At 35.8% G+C, this 12,784-nt stretch overlaps 1 protein-coding gene across 2 annotated transcripts; it reads left to right on the forward strand.

Annotated features, from left to right (window-relative positions):
- Positions 1-3,709: 3,709 nt before the first annotated feature.
- LOC105216873 (neutral and basic amino acid transport protein rBAT) lies at positions 3,710-12,611 on the forward strand. 2 transcript variants are annotated; one of them, XM_011191595.3, is made up of 3 exons: positions 3,710-4,171; positions 10,792-10,961; positions 11,046-12,611. In XM_011191595.3, the coding sequence occupies exons 1-3, from the start codon at positions 3,800-3,802 to the stop codon at positions 12,430-12,432; spliced, it is 1,929 nt and encodes a 642-aa protein (XP_011189897.1). In that variant the 5' UTR covers positions 3,710-3,799; the 3' UTR covers positions 12,433-12,611. The 2 variants fall into 2 exon arrangements, with proteins under 2 accessions (XP_011189897.1, XP_054082408.1); XM_054226433.1 differs by lacking the exon at positions 3,710-4,171 and adding an exon at positions 8,893-9,032.
- Positions 12,612-12,784: the final 173 nt, after the last annotated feature.

Below are 12,784 nucleotides of genomic sequence, written 5' to 3' on the forward strand. Positions count from 1 at the left end.
ACTGGTGCATTAGCAGTGATTGATAGGTTAGGTAAACAAGCAGCCATTTTTGGAAACCCAAGAAGAATAATAACGGACAGAGGTGCAGCCTTTACCTCCCAAGTTTTTAAAAACTATTGTAGTGAGCAAGGAATACAACATCTATGTATTGCGACGGGTGTGCCGAGGGGAAACGGACAGGTGGAGCGCATCCACCGAACGGTAATCCCAATATTGACGAAACTGTCTTTGAACAATCCAGATCAATGGTATAAAAACGTCGACAATGTACAAAAATGTTTAAACAATTATCCAAATCGTAGCACAAAGGTGTCCCCATTTAAACTATTAACTGGACTTAACATGCGTTTAGAAAATCAGGTAGACTTGAGCGAATACATTGAAAACGAAGTAATAAAAGAGCTAGAAACCGAACGTGAACAGATTAGAGAGACTGCTAAGAGAAATATTAAAGCAATACAGGAAGAAAATCGGAAAAACTATAATGCGACTAGAAAAGCCGAACAAACGTATGAAGAAAATGAATTAGTAGCTATAAAGCGTACACAATACGGTCCCACATTAAAGATTAAGAAAAAGTTCTTAGGTCCGTATAAAATTATTAAAAAGCTGAACCACGGTCGGTATGATGTCGAGAAGGTAGGTGAACATGAAGGACCGAATCGAACGACAACAGTAGCCGAATTCATGAAAAAATGGTGCGTGTCGTTCGAGGACGAACGAATGTCAGGACGGCCGAGTGTGGGAACGGTAGTGCGACCCATTACTAGAAGTGGACGCACATACAACAACATACAGCCCTGAAAGATAGCGAGTAGAGTAGTACAATAACATGCAACTCTGAAAGATAACGAGTAGAGAAGAGTAGCGAGAACAAGCGGGTAGGATAAAACGAACGATCTCAGAGTTGGAATAGACGCGGACGCGAACACACGGCACTGGTAACCTTTTTAACTTGTTAAACAAATATTCTTAACTTTTAAAATAAACGTTGTAATGAACTATTTTTAAAACAAACGTTGTAATAAACTATTCTTAACTTTTAAAATAAACGTTGTAATGAACTATTTTTAAAATAAACGTTGTAATAAACTATTCTTAACTTTTAAAATAAACGTTGTAATGAACTATTCTTAACTTTTAAAAGAAATGTGGTAATAAACCTTTACGTTTTAAATAAACAAATCCACAAACCCACATATATTTCTTAAATATAATATGAATGTCCATTAGAAGACTATTACTTTAACAATTAATATATAATTTTCGACTTTTTTTTTTTTGAGATGTTGACTATGAAAAAATTCGTAATTATAGAGAAAATTTAGGTTTTCGTAAGTATTAAAATGTAAAGTAAAAAATACTGGCAATAGTAGATAAATATTAACGCCGAGACTGAAACACATTCCAAATCAATGGGTACGTACGTTTCCAATGCCAGTTTTGTTAATTCAGACCTAAACATTTTTTTTTTGTCTGAATCAAAATCATCTCCAATTCTGCTTGGGATTCATAATAAAATGAAACGCGTCAAAAAAATTTAAATTGTGGCATTTTATATTTATTGTTCAATATTATTGAGGTTTTAATTTTAATCTATTGCCTTCGAAATTTGTGTTTTTTTGTTGATAATCGATATGATGTTTTATTTAAAGCCATGAGTTGTAATTTGTATAGTAATTCACTAAAATTTAGCATCAGCATCATACTGAGACCTAGTTCATAATTAAGTCAAAGGTAATGAAATAAAAATGTATTAATGTAAGCAATAATGAGCAATTACTCTGTTCTGCTCTCTCTACCGAGAATTACTTGTGAAACTAATTCAGTACGAGAACGTATATGGTTAGAATGGCTAGCCATCTCATTTGAATATACCAGCATATATGTTTTATATCAGTTCTATATTCTATCTAAATACTTTCCAGACTTGACGGCTATCACTTCTTTGTTGTATTAATATATGTTATTTTAGATATCTATCGAAACATCTTAAGGTTTCAATATGTTTAAAATATTAACCAGAAATATCTAATCAATCCGAGTAAAACCTAAGAGATAGACCCCTTGGAAGTTCAGCCCCTCAAGACACGTTGGTTTCAATATAAACTTTAAACGCGTTTATCTCAAACACACAATTTTTAAAGTCGGTGGACACGATATCGCGAAAATTTATGAAGTGATTTTGTTCAAACGTTACATACATCTTTGGAATAACATTATTTGAACAAAAAAGTGAGTTTTTTGGTTAAAAATATGTGAAAAATTCAAATTTTAATATTTTATTTATTTCCTTCTTTTATTAACTAGATTTATTCATTTACTATCGAAACATTTTTGGTTTATTGATTTTTGATCAACTAATAGTGAGCTATGAATAATATCAGCCTTGAAATCCCACGCAGAATCAATCTTGCCAACAGGTGCTACTATGGACGGAGTAGGCAATTGAAAAGTAAAGTCCTCTCTCGACGAACAAAACTAAACTCTACAAGTCCCTCATCATTCCCATTCTACTTTATGGTGGAGAAGCGTGGACGATGTCAACATCCGATGAGACGGTACTAGGAGTTTTCGAGAGAAAGGTTTTGCGGAAGATTTACGGTGGAATGATGAGCTGTAAGGAAGGACTCCACTCCGATGGAAGGATCAGGTGGAGAAGGACCTGTCTTTACTTGGTGTTACCAATTGGCGCCAAACTGCCAAAATGAGAGATGTGTGGCGCGGTGTTTTGGACTCTGCTTTAACCGCGTGAGCGGTGTATACGTAAGTCAAGAAGAAGAATAATGAGCTATGATGTCCGCGCCAAGAGCATTTTTTTCGACACGCCATGAGAAATGAGGTACCAACGGCCGAGTTTTCGGAATATTTCAATAAAAATTTCATAAAATACTATCTCAATACGTATCTATGATACGCTGAATTGTTTAAATGAAATATATGATTTATGATATTAAACAATACCCCAGTTTCCAGTCTCAGAAACCCAACTTACCCCTTAAATGCATGTTATTCTATTTCTGTTTTGTTTTTACCAGTTTTTGTGATTTATACCAATTGCTTATTCTACTGTTTAGATTATTAAAAAAAAATTATACATTATTTTAAAAATGCAAATTGAGTTAATTGTTCCTCTTTTTTATGTCGTTAAACAGGAACTTTAAAAAAGCTTCAAAATAATTCTTACAATTTACGTTTAAGTAAAATGAGTTTATTCCATTTCGAATTTTTTATGTCAAATATTATCTGATTATTTCACTAACTCAAATTTTTCCCACAGGGCAACAACGTTTGTGCTTTCTATATGTACATACATATGTACATGTTCCACTGTTTTTCGCGTATCGAAATGTATCCAATTCGTTTTTGCTTGCGCTTTTCAATCATCCATTCGTGCATAGATACATACATAAGTATGTATGCAGATGTTTTGTATATGGTAAAAATAAACTCAATCACATTTGGTTCACTTATTCATCGGATTGGGTTCTACAAACCACAGTGTAAATAATTGCGGATAGCAAAAGAATTCAGTTTGTGACGAGAGATTGCGCCGCCAAGTCAGTGTCAGCAGAATTTTTCATATTACGCGTTCAACAATATTGAAATTAACACATACAAACACACGCGCTCACATACATACATACATACATATACACGCGTACACAACGTAAGCAAAACATTACGCCTTGCCAATTAGCGTTGAAGAGTTAAGCAATGATTTTCAAAGTGTGTGAAAGATATTGAAATTCGTGAAAAATAGTGAAATAAATTAAAGCAGCAAACAAATAAAAAAGCAATGAACGCCATGGGTATTTCAACAGATCCCACACTACTCGATGTGGAATTGCCAGCCACGCTTATTGAATCGCCATCAGTGTCGACATTCCTGCCAGAGGAGGAGGCATCCACCTGTCCGCTATTGTCCACCACAAACGGTACATCGACGCCGGTTACCTTCTCACATCCGCTAACACCCTGTATCGACAACGACAGCACAGCCTCGGCTAACTTGTGTAATGAAGATGCGGATGCCAAGGTCGAGACAAGTTCATCGTCGGGCAGCAGCTCCGGTATTGGCATGGATGCGACTGATACGGCGGCCACAACGCTGTTCCACAAATCAAACGCCTACCAGCATTTGCAGGTCAACAATGGCGGCGCAGTGCAGGTGAGGCTTGAAGAATTATCTAAATTAGTTGTCTATAAACAATTAATGAGTGAAAGTGTTTGAAGTAGTGCTGGTGAGGGGCATGTGCTCAGCTACGCCACATATGTGTTGTGTTATGTTTGGTTGTGGTGGTTAGGTGAGCGGGTGGTGTGTGGGTGATAATGTCATGTTGCTTTGACAGCACGTTGAGGAAATATTGCAACAAAATGTACGTGCCTCTGCACAGGCAGATAACGGCACAGAAATGTCAATGAAACGGTTTGAGCGTCAAGTGCATTATTTTTATTTTTTATTTTTTATTCTTAATTTCTTTTCATCTTTTTTCATTTTGCTATTATTATTATTGTTATATGGTAAAATTCAGTGTTTGACGTCAGTGGAATGTGTGCTCATCTCAAGCAAAATATTGGGACAAAATCCACAAATGCAATCCACGCACCGTAATTGACAGGAGAAATGAATTTTCTCTTGGTGTGTGTGTGCTTGTTTTTACAGTTGTTTGCAACAATGCACGTTGTAGCATATAACTGCAGCTGTATATGTAGTTATATATGTATATATATATCTATTAGCATATCTATTAGTATATCGTTAAGAAAAAAAGCCGCTATAGCTAAGTTTGTTTGTATTCGTTATACCGTTAACAGGTGCTTGTCGCAATATTCAACAACGAAAATAAAGTAAAAATTGTTTCATGATGCTCCTTGTTCCACAAATGAAGCTACAGTAAACCTTCTAATACACTTACAGGATGTTTTTAATCGTTTGTACATTTTACTTTTTACAACAAAACACAGAAAATTTAAAAATTAATGAAAACATCAAAATTTCGGTTCGTTAACAGTTCTTTAATTTTATGATATTTACGATTAGAACTGAACTTCGTTATTACCGACATAAAAAACTCCGAAACTGTGTTCTATGAAAATCATTCTGTTAGGGATTTTTGTTTTTATTTTCTTCGACAACTAAATAGATAGAGCTTTAAGTTTATTATCATTTATAAATATACATGAGTAACAGACCCCGACTCGAAAAAATGGGCTCGCATTTTTTATTGATTTTAATTTTTGATTCCATGTGTTTACATGTGCTGAGTATACCCTACAAATTTCAAGTCCAAGTGGCTCTTGGACAATAACATTAGTACGCTAGATTGGTCACCACAATCTCCGTACGTAAACTCTATCGAGCACATATATGGTATATTAAACAAGTAAGGAAAGGCTAAGTTCGGGTGCAACCGAACATTTTATACTCTCGTAATTTATTGCTTCATTTTTATTAAGATAACACATAATAGCATACCATATATTCGGCATGAAGTTCAATAAAAAAAGAAAATCATCATATATACTATATAGGCTGAATTCGTTAACCGATATCACTCATTTTCATCACCAACATACCTTATATCTACGACAATATGCTCACTTAATTTGGATAAGAAATTTCACATATTAACCGATTTATAAGCTACTAGCAGACCCGGCCACACGTTTTTGTGGCTAAAGTATACATTAAATTAAGTTGGTCCAGCGACTTCTTGAATATTTGGAAAATCTTCGTTATAGCGCTATTTTTGGAGATTTTGCCGACTGGTGTTTCGTTCATTTGCAATTTAGGAGTAATTTCAAAGCCGAAAGTGCCGTTTGTTTGCCTACTAACAGGTGCCAAGTTGCCCCTATTCCCGTTAAACCTGGTGGTGGAAATGAGTGAAATTGGTTCTGTAATTACATCAGGTCTCATATACTATATATGATGATTTTCTATTGGACTTTATGTCGAATATATAGGTCAAATTGTGTGTTATCTTAATAAAGTTACATCAATAAATTGCGAGAGTATAAAATGTTCGGTTGGACCCGAACATAGCCTTTCCTTATTTGTTACAAATTGTTTTGGGCTATCGACACATTCTTATACAATTTAACAATAACAAAAATATTTTAACAAAGCAACAATGATAACCTTCAAAATATTATTTTTTATATTTTTCTTGTCAACACGAATAAAATTCTCTGATTATTTCTTCCTCGCAATTTTTCAATATTTACTCACTTTCTAATCTTTTTCTGGCCTTCCACGAATATTTCAAGACTAAAATTAGCCAGATCGGTTTGGTCATTCTCGTTTTTTTGCGGCACAAACGAAAAGCAATTCATTTTTATATTATATTATTATCAAGTGACATTTTTTTTTAATTCCGCACAGGAACATTCAGTGGGGAATCGACCGCGCGACTGAGTGAGTGAGAGAGAGTGCATTCGCGATTAAAGAAAGTTTTTTGGTATTTTTTTTTACATTATCGGAGTTTTGGTGAGGGATCCTATTTTTTTAAACTAAATATAGCCTATGTCACTCAGGGATAGTATAGCTTTCCAACGGTGAAAGAATTTTTCAAATCGGTTCAGTAGTTTCGGAGCCTATTCGAGACAAACAAACAAAAAATCAAACCTTTCCTCTTTAGAATATTGGTATAGAAGTATAGATTAAGCCCATCGTATTTTTGAAAAACCTATAATTAGCTATATGAGAGCTATGGGAAGTTATGACCTGACGGACTGCACAAAGTTTATTTATATAGCTTTATTGGTTTGCGACAAAAAAAGTATAAGGGGGCGGGGCCACGCCCACTTCCCCAAAAAAATTACAACCAAATATGTCCCTACGCCTTTTGTGGGCGTAGCAATGGTCCGATTTTGCCCATTTACGAAAGCAATCCTCCCACAGACATTCTGATTTTGGCTCGTCTCGTACCCTGATCATTTTGATATATATAACCCTATATCTAACTCGTTTAGTTTTATGACATACAAACAACCGTTATGTGAACAAAACTATAATACTCTCTTAGCAACTTTTGTTGCGAGAGTATAAAAATCGGTCGCAGGCGAAAACGGCACATTGAGCAAATTATGGCCTAAGGTGTAGCAGGTGTGGTATTCTATTTTATCAGAAACATGCGCAAATTTGTGTAGTAGTATGTAAAGAAGAAGCCGTTACAGACTCATAGAAGTACTAATATTAACCTTTAACCATGTTTATATTAAGTAACAAAATTTATCACACTGAGAAATTTTACATTTAGTTTCGGTCTTGCTTTTGTTTATTGTTGTTTGTTGAAATTACTTGTTGTCTTTAATTCTTCATTATCATAATTTTATAATAAAAGAAAAAAATATTTAAAAAACTTAAAAGTCACTGTAAATTACCAAGAGTTCATCAATATAAATTGATTATTTAGAATAAATTTTTAACTCGCTGGGAAAGAAGCTTTGCTTTGGGAAATAATTTTTCACATTTATCCTAAACTTAAATGTCAAACACATGAAATACCTTTGACAGCTGTCCATCTAGAAGATTTTAAGCAAAATTCAAAGACTTATCATCACAATAAAGCTCAACTAGGTCAAATATGTTGGTCTGTTGATTATTAAAAAGATGTGATCAAAATAAATCGAGTAAAGAAGGCCGACAACTATAGGTTCAGATCCTTCTTAAACACATACTACATACTTTATGAGATGACATATTCAAATTTCTCAAGACGATTTTCGATCAAAACCAATATTTGTGAATTTCAATTGAGATTTGAAATCATTTTGTTACAGAAGCTTCATAATAATCTTATTAGTAGTGAAATTTATCTGAATATTCTCGAAAGCAACCTTCCTATGGTGCCAAGAAATAAGTGTGCCAAGTTTCATCAAGATATCTTAATTTTTACTCAAGTTACAGCTTGCACAGACGGACGGACGGACAGACAGACATTCGGATTTGAACTCCACTCTTCACCCTGATCACTTTGGTATATATAACCCTATATCTAACTCGTTTAGTTTTGGGTGTTACAAACAACCGTTATGTGAACAAAACTATTATACTCTCTTTAGCAACTTTTGTTGCGAGAGTATAAAAATTTATGCGGTGAGCTAATACACTTTGACGGAAATTATAGTTATTAATTTACTTGGTGTTTACTTTTGTTACATTTGTTTTTTTATGGAAAATTTCCCGTTAGCGGTATTACATATTATATTATATTAATTTCATATAAATTTCGCTCCAATTTTCTAAGGTGATTCATGTCTTACTTGCTGACTACTGTGTATTTTCCACTTCTGTTTATTTTCTATATGCCCATATACATACATACATATATTCGTAAAAAAATCCCTTAGAAGAAATGTTGCACACCGCCGAGCACCTCTATGTGCCCGCGTGACTCCACAATTATTAACGTGAACCCACTTAATATGTCATAATCATACACACGTACATAACTCGGATTTCAACCCAATAATATAATATTTTGTTATTTTTATTTGTTACTGTTTTTACTCATTCATATAGTACATACATACATACAGCTATGTATATATGTATGTCAGTATTGCCCGACACGAGTCACACAGTCAGTTCGTATGACGTTACAAAAGTACAAAAAGTGAAATGTTTGCACTTTAAATATTGTTGAGTGAAATCGAAATGTGTAAATAGTTTAAACAATTAGGTAACTAAAATAGTAAATTATAGTTAGATTATGCATTGGCATGCTTAGTATTTTTGCACAAACACTTTATTAATTGTAGAGCAAATTAGGAGCGCATTAAGCCATAATTGAGCGTCGTCATAATTGAGTACGTGTTGTCGCTCACGAATGGCGGGCGGCTCGTTTAGTGCTTTATTTTGATTGTATTGCCCAATTCAAATGATTTTTGTTAAAAGTAAACACATAATCATTTTACGCTAAAATATCAAAAGTTTTGAGAACACTTCAATTTATTTTATGCGTTGGGAAACCGGAAAAAAATCATTAATTGAAGAAGAATCTGGTGGATACTATCAAACAATTCAAGTTATTTTACGTTAGTTCTAAAAATATTCACGCCGGACATAATCTTTTATATAGAAAGCAACGCGAAATCTAAAAATAGGACTTGACATTAATAGAAACCAGATTTTGATGAAGACATAAGGCTTCGGAAATGTGACCAACGAAGGAAGTCTGTATTCTTGATGAAAATAAAGTTACATCAAACAACGAAGAAAAGCTTAATGAACTTGTAGCGTGTGATCCAAGTAGTGGTACTTTTTTCAATAGCCTATTTTGACAGATCACGCGTAAGTCGTGTCAAGCTGTCATGTTATTTTTGTTCAGTATTGTTTGACATTTCATCATGGAAAGACGTACGCTTGAACAACGTTTTCAAATTGTTCAATTTTGTTACAAAGATTCACGTTCTGTAAAGAATGAATTTTGCGCGCTCAACTTATGGTCAATATAATCAGCCTACCGAACGTACTATTCGCAACACCATCACCCATCTTGAGACCCATCATTGATTATTGGATGATAATCGAGAAAATAGACCACATCCAGAACACAGTAAAGAAAATATGGCAGTCGTAGCTGTGAGTGTAGACGATCGTGCAGAGTCAATTCGACGCCGTTCGTAGCAACTCGGACAGACGTATAGAACGACTTGACGCATTTTACGTCCAGATTTTAAATTGAAAGCGTACAAAATTGATACAGCTTGTGCATGATCTGAAGCCGCTCGACCTTCGCAAACAACATCGGTTCGCTCTATAGGCTCTTGAAAAGTTCCAAGAAGATCCAATGTTTTCGAGCCAAATTCTGTTCAGATGAGGCCCATATCTGGCTCAATGAGTATGGGTACAAACAAAATTACGGCATTTGGGACAAAGAAGAGAAAACAACGGTTTGGTGTAGTTTGTGAGCCAGTGCAATCATCGGTCCATATTTGATGCCGTTGAGAGCGTCAATGGAGACCGTTATCGCGCCACGATAACCGACTATTTTATGCCTGAAATTGAAGCTCGTGATCTCAACAAGACGGCGCTATTTCCCACACATCGCATCAATCAATGAATTTATCGTGTGATATTAAAGCGCTTCCTGTGGGGATATGTAAAGTCTAAAGCCTATGCGGACAATCCCGTTTCAATTCAGGCCTTGAAGCAAAACATCACGCGTGTAATTCGCCAGTTACCAGTCGAAATGCTCGAACGAGTCATCGAAAATTGGATTCAACGGATGGACCATCTGAGACGTAGCCGCGGTCAACATTTGAAAGAGTTAATCTTGAAAAAAATTATTGCCAAACCATGTTCTTTCGAATGATAATACATTCTCCATTAAATATGAATTTTCTGTGTTTTTTCTTTAAAAAAAATGTAGGGAACCTCGAAATGGATCACCCTTTAGATCTCAGTAAAATGTTGTGTGTTCCACCTTTTAAAGCGAGATGAAATAGAAAATCTGATTACTGAATCTTTTAAGAATATCTGTAAAAAACCTAGGGTCTGTGGAAACAGATTGAAGACGAAATAATGGAATATCGCGAAAGAATCCAGAGATTCGACTGAAATTCTAAAGATCTCAGTACATTATATATTTCCACTTAATTAATTTTAGTATAAAGAAAAGACCGAAGTAGCTATATGCTATAACATAAGCAGATACTAGAAACGGACATTAGATATATACACTTCATACAGACTTCATTTAGAAGCTACGTTAAAAAAAAATTATAAACCTTTTAACCTTTAGGCAACTTTCTGCTTACTAATGGTTTTTCTTCCTCCACTAGGATTCAAATGGCCCGAACGGCACACTTTCAAAGGACACACCTTCTTTCGTCTCTTGGAACTGGCCGCTGATTCGTAAATGCACATTCTTCGTATTCATGTCCAGTTTATTGGCTATGTGCGCCGTAGTGGTGGCCATGATTGTCACCCTGCCGAAGACCTGCAACCCAAAGTAAGTAATATTTTGAACAAAAATAAATATTAACTAATAAACGACTTCGATACAATCTTTATTTATGGCTTTTTCAACACACAGAACAGCTTGGTATCGCGGCAGCGTCTTCTATGAGATCTTTCCTGCCAGTTTCCAGGACTCCGACGATAACGGCATTGGGGATTTGCGCGGCATTGCACAGCGTGCCGACTACTTGGCCTCACTTGGCGTTTCAGCTGTGCGTCTCAACTCGATATTTTCCGCAAATCACTATCCCGACGACTTTTCGCATCCAACGTCGCTGCTTGAAGTAGCCAGCGAAATTGGCACGGCACAAGATTTACAACTATTGGCTGGAACACTACGTGAGCATAACATTTCGCTGTTGCTTGATCTGCCGATTGGCGCTTTTATTAAAAGATTGGATGAGGCCACGACGACGAAATCTACAATAGTAGTGGGACTTACAACACAATCAAATAATGAAACCGAAAATGTAGAATACACTGCCTCAACAACAACTGTGCCACAATTACCGATCTCGTCGGCTGGTAATGTGGTGAGCGCGGCCATACTGAAATGGTTGCAATTCGGTGTGGATGGCTTCTATCTGAAAGGTTTGGAAAGTTTCGTCGATGACGATCGTCTGCTGGCCAACTTGAATGAGTGGAAGCAACTTGTCGGACCCAATCGCATACTTATCGCTAATGAGGCATTAATCCAAGAGCTACATCCAACGCTGACTTCATTGGCGCTACAACATATCGATCTAGTCGATGTGCACTTGGACGTTTCAAACGGCACAAAACATTTGGTGCAGCATCTCAATACACTACTCAACGGTCCACTCGCACCCGTCGAAGTGGGTCCGTGGTTGCATTGGTCAATCGGTGGTGTAGACCAACAGCGCTTCACACGCTACGGACAAAGCAAGAATATTACTTTGGCTGCTACGGTCATGCAACTTATGTTACCGGGTACACCCAATATTTTCTATGGCGATGAAATCGCCTTGGAGGCCATCTCTGATCCACAGCATGAGCATAATGAAACTAAACATCTACATCATCTCTCCACCATGGAATGGTTGAATAGCACCAAACAGTTTACGAATCGTGAAAGTTTGCCTTGGTTACCGCAGACGGCGCAATTTAGTCATGAGAATTTCCAAACAGTCATAAAAATGATCGAGTTACGTAATCGTTCACCATCGCTGTATAAGAATGCGATTTGCAAGCCAGAGAAGACACTATCCAATACAGAGGTACGCAATAGCAACGATGATATTTTGGTTGTTGAGCGCGTCTATCCACGTCGCAACTCGTTTGTTTCGGTATCGAATTTCGGTCAGAAGCGTGTCTCCATGGATATGACAGCCATGTATTTTAGTGGCGTAAAAATGCTGGACGAAGAACACAAGGAGAAGGTTTACTTCTCCAACTTCGAGATCGGACCTTGGGAAACAATTGTTGTTAAATTAGATAAATAAGTGAGAAGAGATTGGAGGAACTGGAAAGTTGCTAAATGGCACGTTTATCGGAAGTTGCGGTTTAATTACTTACTGTAAATAACAATGTACCGTTTGTTTATATATTTTTATAGAAATAGTTGCCAAAAACTTGCTCATAAAGCGGTAAATAAATGTGTGAGTTTTAAGATTTGAGGAAAGTATTGTGTTTTTAATTAAAGTTTTGGTTTAATAATTTCTATTAGAGAAACACTTTCCTTATAAATATGGATTTTTTTGCAGCTCATGCAGCCCAGAAGATTCACATAGACTTAGACTTGACGTAACCCCACAGGAAATAACCTAAATATTCGCAGTATAGCTGGTGTGCCGT

This window comes from Zeugodacus cucurbitae, chromosome 3 (genome assembly GCF_028554725.1).
Source record: "Zeugodacus cucurbitae isolate PBARC_wt_2022May chromosome 3, idZeuCucr1.2, whole genome shotgun sequence".
In the NCBI taxonomy this organism is placed as follows: Eukaryota; Metazoa; Arthropoda; class Insecta; order Diptera; family Tephritidae; genus Zeugodacus; species Zeugodacus cucurbitae.